We start from the raw sequence: 20,495 nt of genomic DNA, 5'->3' as shown, positions 1-20,495 counted from the left end.
TTTACTCAGAATGCATATTCAAGTGATGTGAAGTATAAGGTTTCGCTTAGAATGAAGAAATCGTACATCAAATTCGGGAGCTGAGTTTTTGCACACGCAGATCTGTTGACAGACACGAAAAACGCAGTGAACCCTAGCCATAGAATACTTCGCCGTAAAAAAGACCAAGTCACGAAAGCGCACGCATAACCGTTAGTTGCCGGCTCTCAGCAACCATTACTGACCGTTCTACGAAGCTATTCTCCGTTGCTCAAGGACACTTTACATTGCGCGGACCGAAGTAACAGTAATAAAAAGAAAACAATTCGCGGCGAAACGTGCGAGATTGAAACAAAAATAAGAGCGCAAAAAAAAAACTTCGTACGGCAAGCGAAAGCTAAAATGTATCGTGCAATCCGAAGCCGATGCACAACCTCACCGCTCGACGAGCCGAGCCAAAGTTTCTTCACGTTTTCCTTTCGTTATTTCATTTCCTCTCTCCGATTCCTTAGCACTTGCCACACCGTCTTTGAGAAACACTTTCACGTACGGGGATCGTTTGAACGAGGCCAAGACTCTCTTCAAGCTCTCTCACCGTACGCCGGCAAAGGCTCGCTGGACTGGTACGTCTCTTGATTCAACGAGGCAAGGTGGCTCCAACTGTATTGCAGAGCGCGTGCCAGCGGAGCTTCAAGAGAGGAGGAAAACCGTTGGAGACACAAAGAGAAGCGAGCGCTTAATAACAGCGGCGAGAAAAACAAACGGAAAATTCGAAGGACGAAAGAAAACGGAGCAACCAGGGAGAGAAGCGATCAAAGCGAGAGTGAACGGCGAAGAGCAGCGCGACGAAAGGAAGAAAGGCGAGCTTGAAAACAACCTTATCTCGGTGGCGCGAGGGGGCGCTCCAAACGATAGCGATCTCGATTTGCTCATCACGCCGCTCATGACCGGACCTCGCATGGGCCAGGCCGGTCGCGTCTACGTTTGCGGCACATTTTTAAAACGGTGCTCGTAAAGGCACCAAGTTGCGCGGGGCGTAATCTTGGGTGCTGTGTGCGTAGTGTGTTCTCGCCGTTTTCCTGGTGAGGGATGATACGACAGCTATTGGCGAGATTTCCTACGAGTTCACAAGGAAAAAAAATTATAGGCCTAGGACATTTGAGACGACTTTTCATTTTATGGTGATGGTTCCTGAGGGCGCTTCGTAGATTTTTTTTTGCGTCCCTCTCATATATCGGGATAAGGTTTCCTTGGCACAATGATTAGCCGGAAAAGAAAGCCTATTTATTCCTCACCACACTAGAAACTTGATCCATGGAACGGCGTGTCCGAGGCCGTTATGCCGTCTACATCCACGTAACCCTCGTCGCCATTGTCATGGAATTTGTCGATGCCTTTGTCGGCTGTCTGTCAAGTTGTCTTCGTCATCATCTATGTAGCGTCGCTGTTGTTGTCATGCCGTACAGTCATCCTCATGTTGTCATGCCATCATCGGCCTTCTTCGTCGACACTGCCGCCATTCTTGTCATCTAGAAGTCATCGTAGTACTCATCGTAGAAGCCGGGCCAGATAGCGCCGGTTTGGGTGCTCACATGTCTGGCAAATTCGGACACGTTACGGACATACGGCCTGAGGTCAAAGAGGTCAAGATAAACTATATCGTACGTGAGTATAGCTTGTCAGGCGGGGTATGGTCAGCCGCTAGAACTGGTGTCATTGTTTAATGCCAGTGTTTCTCCGGCTAGCACGTGTTTGTTCAAATCTGCGTTCGGTTTCAAATTTATTACAGACGAAAAAACAAGGTGCTGCAAATTAGACAGGCAAGACGGAGGTCTTGCTTGCCTGATGCGGTTGCGTGGTATTCCTAAGGTTAGCGCAGCTTCATATCTTTTTGCGTTGCACTTATGGACTGTTTCTATTTTGCATTTCTTAGTGGTTATGACGTTCTGCTATTGAGCACGAGGTGGCGGGACCATCACCCGACCGCTTGGGTACTAAATGCTTGGGTACTTAACTTACATGGGCGTTAAAGGACTTCACGTGATCCACATTGACACGGACACCTCGATGGCGCATTGCGTTTTAATAGCCCCAGAATCGCTTCGTGACATCAAACCACACGAATCAATCGATATTCTGCACTTACTAATGCAGCTAATAATGCAAGTTCAAGGGTGTGTAGCACACTTTATACCAGGTCCTAAGATGCCACTTTCAATGCACTATACGTAAAAAGACACACAACGTGATTTCTTGGCACAACGGTGGCACTCGATAAAACTGGCAAATACTCATCAAGGAAGTTGGAGGCGCAGTCGTTCAAAGTGATCGTACCTGGCGGCGACGACGCGCCCTCTGGCGGTTTTCCGTTAAGTAACGGGGTGACATGTGGCGAAACGTTTCTTTTGGGCGCCGCTGCCAGTTTTTTAAAATGAGTGTTACAATCACTTTCCTTCCGTCATAAAATGACGGAAAGAAGATAAAAAAGGCCGGAAAATGCATTCGAATAACGGATCGAGAGATTGGGAGATGTCTCAGTTCGTGCACATATGCATTAAAAAATACCGTAAAGCTGTATGCAGTTAATTCAATTCTAGTTCTTGGAAGAATAAGAAGCAGTACTACATTTAAGGGAACGGACAGGTTGTGAAACCCAAACGGGCTGGCTGCCATATACCACAAGCATGGCTCAGCTAGCTCCGTATAATACGACGATCTTGTTTCGCTCGAGGCTATCTTATTCCATTCTCACCGACCACCGCACCGGGTGACCGATCTTTCCGATAATATGAACACTGCCCCGCTAAATGGAATGACACATTGCAGTGGATATAAATGTACAGTCGTACGGTATAAAGCAAACGACACACAAAAAGGTTATTTGCGCATATATGCAGATCCAAGCAGTTTATTGCATGAACGACGGCTAAATGATATAAGGGATTGTTTACATCTTTCGGAAGTCCGAGATGCCTCTTTCGCCACTGCCCGCTATCTACTTGTTCGAACTCTTCACTATATTGAAGTTAGAACTTCCGTAGTGTCCGCTATATTCCACACATAATCTTGTGTGTTGCACCAGGGCTCCTGCACTGTCTTTCCTCAGTACAATGCGCGTTTGCGTCATCGACACTGAGCATCCCGCGAGACGTTGCTGCCGCATGAAAATTGTTGGGCAACGCAAGCGTACTGTTTTGCTGTAAATGAACACATTGCAAATAGCATGCATAAAGGGGTTTGTGTGTATATATATATAGTTGCGGTACATGGGCAATGGCAGTGGACAGCAAACGGCGACCCGAACGCAGGTCCAGTGGAGGGCGATGTGAATATTGTGATGAAGAAGCTGAAAAATGAATATTGTGCTCACTATATATATATATATATATATATATATATATGCTAACTATCTATCTCCAAGGGTTAGATGTAGTAGGAAAATCATGAATACCCCAGAAAGTGGATGGGAAAACGGCGCCGCGGTTGCTCATTTGGTAAGAGCTTCGCACGCGTAATGCGAATACGTGGGATCGTTCCCCACCTGCAGCAAGTTGTTTTTTCATCTATATATATACTTTCATTTCCATTAATGTATCACGGCTTTTGTCCAATTAGTAAGTACATGTAATTTCCCCTATGTTGCCCTTGGTGTCATTGTTTGGTGGCTTCCTATATATATAGTTCAAAAAATAGAAGCACGTAGGAAAAACATATAACAGGACTTTACTGACGTCTCGGCCGGGGTCCGGCCGTCCTCTCTTGATGAAGGCCGGACCCCGGCCGAAACGTCAGTAAAGTCCTGTTATATGTATTTCCTACGTGCTTCCATTTTTTATTTATTGCTGTACCGGCTCCTGTGATTATTTGCTTCAATATATATATATATATATATATATATATATATATATATATATATTACAAGGTTACCAATGGTTTGTTGCAGTATTTTTATCGCCGCAAAAGAATACAGCACTTGTGAATTTTCTTAACTTGCTTACAATTGAGTCCTATTTACGGTGTCATTACGGCAGAGCGTTTCTCAATGGCGAGCTTGATAATCGGTTTCCTGTGGCGTAACTTCTAGTTCTTGAAGCATTCGCAGGCAATGAATTTGGCCAAAAGAAAGAAACAGGTGAACGTGACGACGGAAGAGCGAGTCGCTCGCGGGACACGGTTTCTTTTAATAAATATTGTTATGCTATATTGCACACCTCATTCGCCATTTCACAAGAGTGCAGTCGTCTGCTGCGAATTCTTTGAGATACTCGAGAGAAAACCTGAGCAGGTTGTTTCTACGTGAGACACCGTCATATAAAAGTTGAGTTTCAGCAAAACGTTGTCTACTAAAGAAAATACACCGCAAGAACTATGTGCCCGTGAATATTCATCCCAGCCGGACACACACACACGAGCTCTTATCCCACCGTGTTCTTGGATTACTTGTTCACAACAATATTGACCGCTGTAATGTGAATAGTTATCTGATGTGATCAATCGATAGGGATCAGTCAATCTCGTGAACAAGGGATCCCTTGTTCACAACATTGTGAACACGGAATTTATGCGGAATTTATAAGGAATAAAGGATCCCTTCTTCACAAGATTGTGAACAAGGAATTTAAACGGATCCCGAAAGGGTCATTTTGTTTTGACCATGGTCTGCGACCTGTTTTATCCTAATAATAACGCGAGTATGTATTCTTTACAGCTGCTGACCGTCGCAATTTTGTTCGTGTTTTTCAGAAACCGAGGTGGATGTTTCTTGCCTTATTGGCAGCCTGGTGTGCCTCAAGTACAGTCGATGCCAGGAGACCGCTGCGGAAAGTCAGTCTCACAAGTAAGTCGACGTCTTCTTTTTGTTTTCTTTCGACCGACGTTTCTGTTTGTTCTCTGATTGTCGGCACAAACTCAGCCGCTTTTGCATATACTGATTGGTCATGCTAAGTGACAAGGAACTGGGAATGTCTTACACATCGAAATGCAGTGCGCACCTTGCCCAACTCAAGATACTTCCCACGTCGCGCAGACCTTATCGTACGGACTTGTGCATATAGTCGCTATCGAAAATTTACGTACACACGTTGCCAAGATTGGCCAGCATGGGGTATTAGGTTCGAATCCGGGCACGGTAGCAGCTTCCAATGGAGGCAGAATGCAAAAACGTTCTTGTGCTTAAAAAAACGTGGACGTTAAAGATACAATACAATACAATGAGAAGCACTAAGCTACAGTGTCTCTGATAGGCAAGGTGGGGGCTTCATGTTTTCAATCAATCAATCAATCAATCAATCAATCAATCAATCAATCAATCAATCAATCAATCAATCATTCTATCTATCTATCTATCTATCTATCTATCTATCTATCTATCTATCTATCTATCTATCTATCTATCTATCTATTTATGAATGAATGAATGAATGTCGGTGGTAAGGTTACGCTTACCTTCGCGAAAGAAGTGACCTCTGCAATGTACTGCCTTACGGGCTTTTCAGATCAGTTACTACTACCGAAAGATTGAGCGAAGAGGAGGAAAGATACACGGTACCAGCACCGTTCCTATATGTTTGTCCACCATTGCGCAACTCGTGAGATCAAACAGCTTAGCTCTGCGTCCATGCGTGACGACGCCTACTCCACAGACTTCCGTTGCACGGTCGCTTCTATCACGTGCCTCGCGCTCTCGCGACGTCGCTGTAATTACCTCGTCACGCAGAACGAAGAGCGGCGGAAGGATTACGGGCTGGTGTACACACAACAGCCCACCATCGTTTCTTATTTTGAGCTCAGTGCTCGGTCTAGTACGGAGAGAGTCTTTCCTCGAAGTCGACGCGGCTAATTCCGGCAGCGGAATAATCTCCGGAGCAGCTTCAGGTTAAACACAGGTCCTTGGCACGAACGACCAAGCAGGCAATACGCGTAAGCCCAATTCGGTTGTTGAGTTTGATGCGGGTGACGGAAGTCCTCCAGGGAGTGCTCCAACCTCTCCGGATGAAGTCGGGGCCTCTGGCCTTAGCGATATAAAAAGGCGTTCGATCCGTGACTGTCTGCAGGTGTGTAGGCGGATGCGTAGCGACGCTGACTGTAACGATGTGTACGTAACTCATCAAATACGTAATTAAATGCGCTGCAAAAGAAGCAGAGTTCAACCTTGTTATACAGAAGCCAAGGCACTGCGTACGTTACTGCATCTGACCCCGTGCAGTGCAGTGAACTTCCTGTTGCCTCTGCTGTGTTACAATTATCTGGAGACTATTGCGAACAATCAATCTCACCCTGCATGTCTTCCAAGAAACATGAGATACACAGATGTTGCACTAAGTTTTCAGAAAGCAGCAACATTCAAGCTCTTGGATTGCATTTCCATATTAAATAAGTTTTTAAGTAATACAGGCAAGGACTGTAAAACGCTTGGCCTAACGCGTTTGGTGAGGGAAACTCCAAAACTATGTGTGCTCGCTTGCGAAACTGGAATGCGAACGCCCTTACCGAAAGTCATCGAAACTTTGCTAACAGTGGAACTTTGGCGGGGACCAAACGTTAGTATTGTGATAGCAAGCTCCAACCTCACACTCATGTAGACGCGCAGAACGTTGAAGAGAAAAGACAATCGCCTTTGACTTGCGAGGAAGCAAGCTTCGAAACGATGGAGCCATTTTGACTTGGCAGGGGGAGTACTTAGCGAAAAATCACACTGCGGGCTCTTCGCCCTCATCTGCAGTGAGGGCGCCCGCAAAGAGAACACTTAGTGAATGATGTGAGAGAGAGAGAGAGAGAGAGAGAGAGAGAAGTATTTAATGAAAGGCAGGGAGGTTAACCAGGACTGAGCCCGGTTGGCTACCCTACACTGGGGGAAGGGAAAAGGGGATGTGAATTTCTGTTTAACATATGGGGCTAGAGGTGATTTTCATGCAGAAGCTATAGTGCGCGTCAAAAGTTTCATTAAATAATAGTATAGGGGGGGGGGGGACCATGGAGTCATACTTTATTTCAACAGGATTTCTTGAGCAAATTGGTGGGCTCTGCTAAACGTGCACTAGAGATAAACTAGCCCTGTCACGCCATCTGCGTCTTGCGTTGCACGAGCGCAAAAATCGCGCCATTCGTTCTGTCCTCTGAGTTTTCAAAACAGCTGGTAGCGGCACTTTTCGTGTGTGTATACCTCCGTTGCCTGTGTTTTTAATTCGAAAATAAATGTTCACCATTATTTCATTTATAAATTTGTTTAGTTTATTTGATTGTTTGTTTCTTTATTTACTGATTTTTATGCATCACCGTACCTATTGGAACGTTAAGTTCAGAAGGTTGCTCGATAGAATTTAGAATTCTAAAGTAAAGTTCTATAGAGAAACCTTTACATGCGACACAGTGGCATATAACGCACCGAACACGGAGTGGTATTAACGAGAATCTTTGTGCAGATCATTTTTGCTAGTCGTCTGTGCAGAATAGGACCAATCATTATTTTTTCAGCAATCACTAGCTGAGGAAGTTGCGGAATGACAGTGCTCCTAAAATATCCTATGTGGCAAAGAATAATAATTTCCTTCAAGCACACATTGGGCAATGCGCAGGTGTGGCAAAAAAAAAGCACTCATTCCCGCCAGTCCGCCAACCTGTCATCCTCACCTCAAAAGTAGAAGCGAACAAAATTCACATAATAGTTATATTCAGAAGCATTACATTGGGTAAAATTACGCTTTGGACCACATCGGGTCCACTTGCGCGTCTCCTTGAATACTTCTCGCTGTTGTATTCTTTTTACTAGTCGTTTCATTCCCACTTTTATTTCTGGTATGAGCACAGGAGTCGTCATCACAAATGCAGGGTGACCGAGTCTGATTAGTATTCATTTCAAGAGCTAGCAAAAGGCGAAGCGCTAATCCACACTGAAAAAAAAAAAAAAAAAACGTCTTCAGGGAAGTAGCCCGAACTGCCTACATGGCGTGCTCGTGCGCCACCGAGCACACCTTGAAGAACACCTCCGTTCTTCGCGATTTCTTTCCTCGATGCTCGACCATCGCGTCGCGTCTTTGCAGTTCCAGACGTCTTCCCACCACACGGTCTCACCTCATGGCCAGCCCGGCTGGCCTTCTGCATGCACTGGTGCTAAGGCCACCGACTCTTCCACTGCGGTTAGCGAGGCTTCACGCAAGTCCTCTCTAGCTGTGGTCAGGGAACCGCTACACCGCGCGGTGCACGAGCCAAGCAGAATACAAAACGTCGACAGCGGACAAGTAGCGCAACGCGGTAGGCCTAAACCACGAAGTGACTCGCTGCAACCACAGTATAGCGTGCGCAAGCTTGGTCGGCCAGCTGTGTGGCAGTGCGAGTTGTGTTTTTGTTGTATTGAGGATGTCGCTGGGCTTCGTGAGCGCTAGTGCGGCCACGTCGTGTGTCTATACGTCTGTCTCTGCTCGCTGCGTAGCAGACGCGACGCGTGCAGACGTTCACGAAACCCCATAAGCGGGCGACGCGTCCGAGCGTCTGCGGCTAGGTAGCCTACGAAACAGCGCTTGCATGTTGGCTCCCTATCTGCGACGGTCACGGATCGCGCGACGGCGCGTGCATCACGCGAAAATGCGTGTGCACGCTCCCTGAGATTTTGCGCCCGCTGCGCTCGGTGTGCGGGATTTCGTGAGCGGCGGGTTCAAGGCAGAGAAGAAGAGAGACACAGAGGCAGAGAAGAAGGGTTGCAGTGGCGTCCCGAACACTCGACAGGCTGTCTTTCTGGTTCTCGAGACCAGTGAACCCTTTTGTTTTACGCGCGAATTGGAGCAGAGTTGACAGCGAGAGAGCGCGACAGCGCCGCGAATCGGCCGTATAGTACTGCGTTTATGCTTCCTCGAAGGTCGACACATGGGTTGTGTTCTTGTTAGAACAGCAGCAATAGAACGTGAGACAAAAAAAAAAGAAAGAAAATACGACAGGAGGCAACACTGTGTTTTTTTGTCCCGTCTTGCACTGTATCACTGACATAAAGTTGCACCAACAAGCTTCAGTTAGAAAGGGCTTGGCACTGGCTGTGAGAAAGGCACGCCTGGATTATGAGATAGTCCGTAGTGCTATTGCGCACGCCAATGTAGTTCTTGACAAGATGAATGTCTCCACTGCTATAGCTTGAAATTGTCGCAGTAAATGAGTTCAGAGACGGAGCAATCGCTGAAGTCCGCTATCTTTTTTTTTCTTTATTGAACATGCTTCCATCTGATGCAAAAGGCACTCAATACTGCACAAGCTATTTGGTCACGCGCGTAATTTGATCTCTGGTCATATTTTTCTCTCTTTTTTACTCCCCTCTCCTCCTACCTCAGTGTAGGGTAGCAAACTAGACAACTTTCTATTTCTGTCTATTCGGTCACGTTTGTCCGCAACTGTAGACGTTACAGCACGAATCACTACAAGTGGCCAAATCGCTTTGGTTCGCTATTACGCGGCTATAGTAGAGGTGCTCCCGTTGGCTGTTTGAGCGAACCGTAGCGCCGTGGAGTCGAGACGCACGTGGCCCGACAGCGCTCCTCACTCAATCGCGTAGCTCGCAGCGGGCGGCGTCGACCTGACCTTAGCGCCGGCCGCTATGCGGGCGCTGGCCCACATACGAACCCGTTCCGGAACAGGCACGCTTACTCCAGCGCAGACGACAGCGCCGGAAGTCAGCCGACGGGCTTCTCACTTCGCCTGATGGGCGAGATACGTAACGCAGGCAAAATCGACAGAGTAACCGACGGAGAGTTGGAATTCAGTGCCCACAGAAGACGCCTGGTTGGGGGTTGATGGTGGGAGGAGTGTGTAGGAGTGCGAAAGGTGTGCCAGTTCGGGAAACATAGTAACTGCGCTTTGACAGGCATACCAGCGCAGCATTTAAGATGGGACAAAGTCAAGAAATGGCCGTGCAAATACTTTTCATTTCATGGATGCGTAGAAATAATGGTGAACATAGAGAGACGACCAGTGGACATCACTCAAACACAATGGACGAAGGCCAAATAATGATAGTATTAAGCATTCTGTACATAAACGTAATAAATGCCCCACAGAGGGAAATAAAAACTCACTAGCAATTATCTCCTGAAATCGCGGCAACCCACTTGAAAGGAAAATAAAAAGAAGGATAGAAAAGAGAAAAGCACACCGCATCACATTACATCGCACACAGAGCATGACAACTAACGACAAGAGTTGAGTAGAAAAAATAACATACATTCTAGGGTTTTACGTCCCAAAAGGGCGATGTGATTGTGAGGCACGGTGTAATCGAGGACTCCGGATTCATTCGAACCACCTGGGATTATGTAAAATGCACCCAATGAACGATACACGAGGGTTCTTGGAAGCTGCCTCACTGAAGGAAATTATTCTTTGCCACATACGATATTTTAGGAGCACTGTCATTCCGCATGCTGTAGCACGAGCTGACAATAGATTGCCGGCACATATGCTGTCAAATACCCACTTCTTCTTCTTCTAATGAACTACATCCCATGCGCTTCACCGTCCTAGGTGCGTCCTGTGCCTGGGCCCAACTCTAGCTGGCGCCGAACTCAATGCCAGCTGATGAAACTTTGTCTGAAGTCCTTACGTGTCCTTGAAGCTAGACCCTGCTTGCTTGCACCCATGGGCAAATCCGTGCCAACTATTTGGGAGGATGTAGTCGTTGTTTTTTGGCATGTTCGAGAACCCGGATTAAATTGCCTCACATCAATCATGTCAAATTTGCACCACTTCTTGCAAACTTCATGAGATGTCAGTGCATGTTCTCGCATTGTCGCCCAATTCTAGCAGACATCCCCGTCGGCAAATCTGTGCCATAAGTATGAGAAAAATTGTGTTGCTGGTCCCTCCAGCTATTAGGAATTGAGTCCAACTTGATTCAAGTTCTGACACTTTCGCCAACTTTTCCAGCAAGCTATGTCACAGATCTCTCCCTTTCCTTCGAGTCGGGTCCAACTGGTTCGCATCCACGACGTCACATCCGCGTCAGCTATTCCAAGAAGGTACTCCACAAATGTCACCATTTCCTTGAAGTCGGCTCCAACTGGCTCTCACTCAAATCCTCTCCAGCTATTCCAGCAAACCATGACACAGATTTATTCATGTCGTTAAAGCAGAATTCTAGCATACTGTGCTGCGTGCACTTGGCCACAACTCCGGCTCTCGTACGCATCATCGAAGCTGCTCCAGCCACTCCAGCGAATTCCGTTGAGGGTCCTTCCACGTCCTTGCAGTCCAATCTTTCTCGCGAAATCTCGATCACTAGACTGCGCCAGGCCCTGCGTACGATGGAGCGCCATTACCTTTCGAGAAGCCACGGACTGCCATCGAATAACTAATCACCTTACTCTCTCCTTCTCTATCACACACCGTATAATGGTACCCCCGCCAAGAGTGGGCGTCGTCGCGTATGCACCGAGCTGCTATTGACCCAGCTGCTTTATAGCGGTACCAGATAACGAATTCGATTCCGATCGGCCGGTGATGCATAACCAATGAGTGAGCATCGGCCACGTACTTGAGCTGCAGAGCTGGTCTCTCCAGTGACTCGCTCGATGAATTTGTCGCTTAGTAGCACCGAGCAGTGGAGAAAGTTGCTGGCGAGCCATTGCTCTGCGTGGATCAGATAGCTGCTCAGTCCTGACAGTGCAGCAGTGGGAGCAGCTCGGTTCCTCTTAAATCCATAAAGCCATTGTGCATTGTTCCTGTTCTCAGGGCTGTACGCGTTCCGAATAACGAGCTTTGGCAGGGTGCTGGTTACTGCACAGGGGGATAGGCGGCGTCAGTAGTAAAAAAGTAACGACCAAACCACGAAGAGAAAGCTCGAAACAAAGTGTGCAGCGTTCGAGGACGGAATGCCGATTACACGAGAGCACTCTGGCCAAGTGATGGCTCCCGAAGCTACGCTGTCTGACTCGTTTTAGCGGACGTCTCAGCACTGCCAGGTATAGAACAGCATCTGTCAATGACTGCTGCAGGATACGTACGTAGGATCGAATCAGTTCCTACATGAAACTGATATACACGTTCAGCTGTGCCCCGGCATCAATATGCTAATTCGTTTCATTGCTGACCGTCAATATTTCAAGAGTCCAAGACACAGCGCTGTAGCCACGGTGCCCGCACTCAACACATTTATATATTTTAATGAAGTTTCCTTCAGTGTTTGGAGCGCGTTGAAATAAAATAATCGATCACCAGGAAGGGTTCAGCAACGCTGGCCGAGAACATATATAGAAAAAGTTTCATTTCCGTGGTAGCTTTCGCATAAACATTCTTTCCTTGTGTATTATTTACTTTATACTTGTTGCCCACCCCTTATGTAATACCCCCAACCCTGGGGGCCTTTAAGGTAATAAAGTGAAGTGAAGAATGAAACTCGAAATCGGAAATCCTATAATTACACATGCAACGCATACAATGCCGTCTGATTAGTGTCATCATCTGTTTAGCTCCAACGTTTGATTTAGGGATGCTTCCGTGACATCGGTTGTGAAGTTGGAAAGTTGCACTTATTTACCCTTTAAAAGGAGGCAACAGCTTATTCTGAGCACCATGCTACACTGGCTCTGTGGTGTTCGTTGCAATCCCTTCTAGGAACTCAATATGGTGCGTGGTGGAACTTGTCCTCACCTTTTATCTGTGTATCATCTAATGTGTCAGAACAATATGCACACTTGACTTGCTGTTTTTAGCCAACGTCACTCGATATTTTTTGAACCCGATCCGGTAATATGTTTGTTATTGTTGTTACTTTTATGCGAAATGCAGTAAGTAGCCGCTACCCTTATCTCTGCCAATTATTTTCATTCCAATAAAAACAAATAGATTAAGAGGTGTGTTCCCAACTTGCGCGATACTCGCTACGATCATATCAGCAATAACGGGATTTTACATTCTAAATGCTGCATAGATTAGATCGTGCCTGTTTTCGCTCCAGTGTTTAGCCTGTCAGTCAGGGTCAACGAATCGCTGCGCATGAGCGTGCAATTCCGCCATCGAGACTGATTCGACGATGTGTCCATCAGATCTGCGTCGCATATAAATGTGAATATCAGGGGCGAGACATCACTTCGCACTTTCCCCGGTCCTTGGTTCTTTGCTGCAAAGACCGTCACGTTCGCAGGAAGCAATGTTGCCGAGGATATGAGCTCTGTCAGCACTGCCTTAAGCTCCAGTATACCATTCAATATAGTACATTTCCGTCTTTGCTTATGATAATTAGGTTTATTTGATTGAGTTATTGTTGATCTTCAGATGTGTAACCTCTCAGGCCTCAACTTGACTATCAGATCCAGGGTAGCGAGGTGCTGTGAATTAATTTTGACCACGTGTGGTTCTCTTAAGCGTAAGTGATTGCAATTTTACGAGCGATTTTGCGTTCCGTCACCATAAATATTCAGTGGCAGCTGCCAGCGATCAGAATCACGACATCAAGAAGACGACGGCAAAAACAAGGGAACGTTTTGGGCGTGTTCTTCGTGAGTTGCCCGAGTCATCACAGAGTTATACCTTTAGAGTTTCATCGTGCACAAATTTACAGCTTCTAATGCCATATATTACAGCGAGCTTTATACTTTTCTTGAGCGGGTAAATACATGAAAATGCTTCACTCCCCATTGCAGAAGTTTAGAAGCTCATCAGTCCTGCATTTTCGCAAAGCTAAAACACAAGTTTTAGAGCTCTAGTTGGTCTGTTGCTGAGCATCTTTGCGTGGCGAAAGACATGGTTGTTCCGACATAAAACGATCACTGTTAGGCATAGATACAGGGTTAATGTGCGGAAACACTGAAAGCGCAATGCTATTTTAGGAGGGATACGATATTTTACGTGTGCCATAATTATGCATGACACCTTAGCGTGCACGTTGTCCTATACGTGGCTATAAGTGGCAAATTCCAGATGAACTCTTAGAAGCTTGGTTCACCAGTAGAGGAAACCTGAACGCTCTTCGACCTGCTGTCGCCCAATTAACGAAGGGCACAACAGTAGTTCTAACCAAACCAAATTGAAATGTCCCCGCATGCGTGTGAAATTAACGCCTCCTAGTTATCCTCAATATCTATATATGCTGTAGTGTCAGTTGTTTGGAAAAGCTTGTTTTGACTCAGTCAACACGCAGAGGATCAACTTCGTTGTAGAAGTGGCAATAAGAGAAGGAGTAAGACGGATATTTCACTGTACTGTGAATTGCAGTGCGATCTCAGCTTGGTTCGAAGCGCGACCAGGATCCATTGGATTCTTGCACAACAATGAAGTACAGAGATTAATCTCCATCGTAGCACACTGGCAAGGCGTAACTGCGCTTGAGGTGTACTTTCGAAGTCCCCGGATAGTGTCAGCTCGAGCGAAGCGTGCTCTTCCTCGGCTCTTGCAGTCACGCTATGTTTTGCAACCGCACGTGAGACAATGCGCGATACGATACACCGATAAGCACGAATCCTTGTGCAGTAATCGACCCGACTGGTGGAAGTGCTTTCAGTACGTGACCCTTGTGCAGGATCGATGTGTCAGCAGGCGTGGGGATTGTCTGCAATCCGAAAGAAAGGAGTTGTCGACGTTGAGTGCAATATGGCAAAATAATTTCTTGGGGATGAGTGGACTATTGTTTATAATGTTGATGTGGAGATATGACGTCGGAAAGGTGCATGAATGTGTAACGAGGACGAAGAAGCGAACAGACATGCACGCACACGCACGCACACACACGCCCAAGTCAAAGGAATGAAGAAACAGGAATGGCTAGATTGAGTTATTCGGGGTAAATAATTTTCCTCACATGCAAAGTGAAAGAAAAGCGGTTTAACGCCGCTTTGCGTGTCTCTTTCAACCATGTCTCTTGTTGGGCTGGCAGTTTGAAGTTCGAAGAATATTACATCGTTTTCAGCGTGCTCTGAGCAAACTGGTGAGACCAGTTCGAACATGTAGAACCAGGGCTTCTCTACGTCTGTCACATTCTTGATGTCTCAGCTTCGTGTCACCGATTTGAAACCCGAAGTCAGGATTTTTTATTTCCTTTAAGAAACAAGCAAATGAATATCAAACAATGAAACAAAGATACAGTCACACATATAATCAAAAGAGGTGGCTGACAGATGGAGTAGCACACGAGGCATAAGGATTATAAACAGGGATAAAGTGCCTCCGAAAGGCTGGCCAACGTTTCGATAGGAGGACCTATCTTCGTCTAAGGCGGCCTCCTCGTCCTCGGCGGGTTAGTTTTAAAGGGGTTAGTGGAGTGACGTCACGTCGACGTCGGCTGAGGAGCAACGCAAAACAAAGGACTGAACCGAATAGAAACAGAGAGCATCATGACATCCGCCCCCTGCTCCTCCTGTGAATGCCATGTGCAAGCAGAATTGCACTGCTCCAACGTCGTCTGCTTCAGGCAAAGCGCGTTTTAAGGCGTCGTCTGCTCGCTAGCTTTTTGCTACTTCTTGACTTGGTCCAGTGGGGGCCGTAGTTGCAGCGTTTTCGACGTGCCTCTGAGGCGTGGGGCGACGTTTAGACCTGGAACTTGTATGATTTTCTTCCCTTTCCCACGAGACGTCGCTGCAGCACGCGCAAGGTACGCCACTGCTCCGGCAACGGCGCGGCAGTCAGACGGGTGGTGCCGCATATGCTAGTCACGGAGGAAAGCTGGACGCGGTGTCCCATAGTACGGAGGCACGCTACATTTGGAAGTCAGACACGCCTGCATGCGCGCACATCGACAGGCGACAAGGATGCCATCGAGAGGAATCGAGGCCGCTCTTTTTGCTGACACGTCGTACACACGCTGCTCGATTTAGCTGCGCAAAGATCCGTGTCTCCCTTGCAGGGCTTCTCTGCTCGCTCATGGAACACGGCAGTAAACTGGGGGCAGAAACAAGAGTCGGTAGCTCGAATACTTGAAACTCTTCCAGGGCCTTAGCAGCGACAGTCAAGTCGTTCAGATGACAACACCTGCTTCAAAATGATCCAATGGGAGCACCTTGTCTCAAATGAAGGCCAGGATAGTTTGTGGCGATTGCCTGTACACATCGTTTCGCCTGAAGCTCCGCATAGCGTCGCGAATGTTGCCGTGGCGACAAACAGGTCACTAAAGCTGAACTGAAAACAGGTCATCAAACTGACGGCTCATAGCTTGTTCATTGAAGCGACGCGTGGTTGGGTTTATATGGACCTCAATTCTTCCTGTTCACTTAGACGCACACCTGGCGCGGTAGATCCGTGGCTACGGCACTGCGCTGGTGAGCGCGAGGTCCTGGGGTCGATCCCGACCTTGGCGGCCCAATTTCAGTGGCTCGAAATTATAACGCTCGCACACTTCGATTAAATTGTAATTGCTATTGTAGTTCTCTCCAGAATAAAGTTAACAAGATTCAATCCAAAAGTGAATATTCACATTGCGGCCACTGGTGGTCGGACTCACCAAAAATTGGACTCAGACTCGCCCAAATTATAGGGCCAACAAAATCGGGCTTATTAGGGCCACTCGTACTCAGATAACAAGTTACTCAAGCTGCCTTAACTTCTCTCAGACTCAGTGAATTGACTTCGCCGAGTGTCATTGGCACGATGATCAGGGATGAAAACAGAGCAGTCTGATTGGAGAGTCTCAAGTTTAGACGAAGTAGCCGAAGAAATGGCGGCGATGAAGTATTAAGGCACACATCCTAAACATAATATAGCGAAGGTCTAATCAAGTGAATGACAGGACGCCGTGAAAGAAACTGAAAACTGACAAGTATATGAACCCTTTATAAAAATATGGCGCAGAAGTTATCATTATGGACGAACACGAATAAGAACCCTGGTTCTGTGTATTGTTGGGGCTCTTTCTCACACTTACATGCATTTTCGTTTCCGCGTTCAGTTTGCCAGTCTGAAATGAAACAGTCGGCTGCGGATACGGCTTCACCACAGGCAGGTATAATTCAACAGGTGTAGGGACCACAACGACCTGCTGGAAGCCATTTCCATGGCAATTTTCGCCGAAACAGGCAGACAAGAAAATGAAAAAAAAAAAAAACCGAAACGAAGAAAAGCAAAATCGCACTCCCGTAGTCGTCGTGACCGACTCGCGGAAGTGACCGCGATGCCGCCCCGCTTCGCATTTTTCTTCTCGGAAATAGAATTATCTTCGGCCTAACAGCGTCGGGCGGAGCGCCGGAAGTCGTACGCCCACTTTTTTTTTTCCAGCGAAAGCGGCGGTTGAGTGGGATATCTTGTTGCGTCACTAAGGCTGGGCGCTGCTGATGTGAATCTGAAAACGTGAGACCAAGATAATCTTCTCGCACGTGTGTGCATGAAGTTCAATTCCTCTTACCCTACCTGTCGTGGTGGCGGTGACGTCCTTCGGTGCGGAACGAGGGACGTCATTCGTACTTCGACGTGGACATCGTAATTTGGTTAATTGCTCATGAACACTTGGTTTTGTGGAGTTAAGCTGTGCGTTTGCATGTGAATTTTATCCCTGTTATTAGGATATGCTTCTTTTTGTTCTTTGTTTCAGACTTTTTGCGAGCACATCTATGAATTAAGAAGAGCAGCCGGTAATACCAAACTGCCGTGAGCATCTCCTTGAAGAAAGATAAATAATAATGATAATAATAATTATAATATCAATAATTATAATGTTAAAGACCATAGATGGTCAATATTATTTCAAACCTACTCACCAAGGAGACCCTCATAGGTAGAGTGTAGCCATCATTTTCTTTTCACGTCTTTCTCTTAATTTCTTCCACAGAATTAACAGCAGGACCAAGAACTATATCATAATAGTGTAATGTAGTAAAACGAAATGTCGGTAGTACATAGGAAATACAGTAAGGAAATACAGGTGCTACTGACTAGGCACGGAAGCGTAAATGAATAATATGTAGAAGAAGGCAACACAATGCGCTACCTGATGCGCTATGACGTAAAGCTATTCGAAACTGTTTTTATTCTAATCTCCTGAAGTCAAATTTACCTAACCACCGACGCAAGCATCGGGTGGTGACCCGCAGCGTTGTCTGAACAACCCAATCACTCTACTCAAACCCATTGCCTACACTTAGCGGTTTTTCTTATCTAATTGGCTGACAAGAGGCAAGGAGAACGCTCTAGTAGAGAGGGTTTCGATGGGGCCGAGCCAGCACAGTGAAAATAGATAACCGCATGAAGAGGGTGGTGCCGGCTTCTCCGTTTGGTCCGCTTCGCCTTACTTAGCTTGCGGTGGCTGGTCAAAAATCGCGGCGGCGTGCAACGGAGGATAAGAATGCCGCTAAAACGGATCCTCAGCAAGGAAGAGTTGGCAGAGCGATGTCGTATGCGTGCCGAAAGGCTCGATAACGTGTACTGCAACGCAAAAAAAGTTTATCATGCGCAAATAAATACATGCTCACCAGCAGGTGCGAGTAGCGAGGGCCTGAACAATCGGCGGGCAGCCATTTTCTATTCCTTTCGGAACGAGGCAGTCTGTGGCTGTTCAGAAAAATTTTCAGTTTTGTTCGGCATATAATGCATTTTTTTCGCGTACACGTCACTTTGACGCGGTGAGTTTTCGTGGTTTTGTGAGGTCGCGTGACAGACAGGCGAAGTGGGCGCAGCCCGAAAACATTGGACCAATAGCAGAGGTCTAATGGTGAAAAGGCGTCGAATCAGGAATAATTATTTTTCTTTTGCGCGATTTAATCATGCATGATCACTGTGTACACGTTATATCAGATGAGAGCTATCGCGGTTTTCGTGACGTCGCGTGAGAGACAGGCGAAGTTGGGAGTGGCCCGAAAATGGTTTGACCAATCGTGGAGGCTGATTGCAGAAATTGTAATCAAAACAGTTTGGAATCATTTTACGCGATAGCGCCCATGCTCTCGGTAAAAAATTAATCTCTTCGTAATTCAGAGCGCAGACTGTAAGTGAGGAGTGCACCTAGATGTTAGCAATGTCAAGTTTCAACTGCGGTGGTCAATTTCGGATTACACTTCATAGACGGAGAAAATATTGCGTCACTACTTGCGACATCAATGTGTTCCAAGGCTGAAAATGAACTAAACAGGGACAAAAACGAATACGTGAGTCAACTTCAAAAAATTTCATTGCGCCTTTCTTATTTCATTCTTCATATTGGCAGTGTTTTATATTTTCAAGGAAGAACACTGACTAATTAACAAGTAGTAGCGCTTCTTCCTGTGCGACAGAATTAGACGCCGTGGATGCGCGTCGATAGGAGGATACTGCTGCGTCTTGAAATGCAACCATTGACTGGGTAATGACAGACACAATGGGAAAAGGCACTGCTTTCATCCGCCAGTGTTGCGCTTACAAATTTGCCAACTGCGCACATAGATTAGGTTAAATAGAGCGGGTATGAAACAGCATTCACGCGACGTAGTTGCCAGCTGGTTTTGCATACTTGGCTAGCTATAGCAGTAGAGACACTGCCATTCCTAAGCGTTTTTGCTGTTTCGGGGTGCTGTACTTTGACGCGTAAAGCTTCCTGCTGAAATTATTAGCATGAACTCCGAAGCAGCGATCAATGAGATACCAAGGGAATGATGATTAGTACATGAACTTGTCTAAATTATTCATACTTGTGGCTTCAAAAGTTCCTGCGGCTTTATCGACTATGCTTTATCTGTATTTATTGGCTTACAGTTCGAAGCAGTCACATTTTTATAAACGCAAAATTCAATAACACCTACGAACATGCGTATTTGTTGCGAATTGTAGTGTTCAATGAGGCAATATTTTGCTAAAAATAGTTAACCTGCAAAGTATCGAAGCCCTTTGAAATCCACAACGATGAAGTTTCACAGATCGACGTACTAAAACATCCTTTGCACGGTGGCTAAACTGCCACGCTTGAACCTCCCGCAGACGCTAGCGCTAGCGTACTCTAGAGGAGGAGAAACGAAAATTAATTTGAAGTGTTAAAGCTTATAATTTTTCTGACGCTTTGTGGTTAAGCAAACCACCAGAAGGTTTCGCTTCTCGATGCCGCTGCTTCTGTCAGGTCTAAGGCATTCCGTAAACTCCAGTACAAATCTCCATGCTCGAGGAGCAGTTGGGAGTACTTGAAGATGAAATTACCTCTTATCCACCAGGACCGTTGATCTTACATAACGTTTTTAGTCATGTGCCATCCTTACATTCCTACTTGCCTCCTGTCACGCCCTCGCAATTTCTTACCTCTTGGCTGTGGGGGCAGCCATTAGCACCTCGTTCCCCGAGCTCTTTTCACTGTGTCGGATGAAACCGTCAATCACACCACCCTCTTTCAAACGCCGACGACCTGACCCCGTGCAACAGACGGAAGGGAAACGAAACCAAATGGCCGCGTAAGTGCGCCTCTTTTTTTTTTCCCTCACGAATGTATGTACACTACAGTTCAGTTTGCGGCACTCACGCTAACGCTTAGGCGCCCTCGACATTCCTTGGCGAGAGCGTGTGTCAACACTGCCGCCCATCGACCACAAAAGCGCCGAGCCGTAGGCGCTATAGGCCTCCCAGACGCTCTCGGCTGTTTCAAACCATTCACGGTGGCGGGACAA

General features: G+C 46.6%; 1 protein-coding gene across 1 annotated transcript in view; it reads left to right on the top strand.

Annotated features, from left to right (window-relative positions):
* Window positions 1–20,495, top strand: part of LOC119453428 (probable chitinase 10) — a 174,305-nt gene that overhangs the window by 111,043 nt on the left and 42,767 nt on the right. Inside the window, exon 2 of the mRNA XM_037715455.2 lies at window positions 4,723–4,816. Coding sequence (XP_037571383.1) covers window positions 4,723–4,816 — 94 coding nt within the window. The remainder of the gene's footprint in view (window positions 1–4,722; window positions 4,817–20,495) is intronic.

Source organism: Dermacentor silvarum, chromosome 5 (genome assembly GCF_013339745.2).
Source record: "Dermacentor silvarum isolate Dsil-2018 chromosome 5, BIME_Dsil_1.4, whole genome shotgun sequence".
NCBI lineage: Eukaryota > Metazoa > Arthropoda > Arachnida > Ixodida > Ixodidae > Dermacentor > Dermacentor silvarum.
This window is presented reverse-complemented; position numbering and strand designations above follow the sequence as displayed.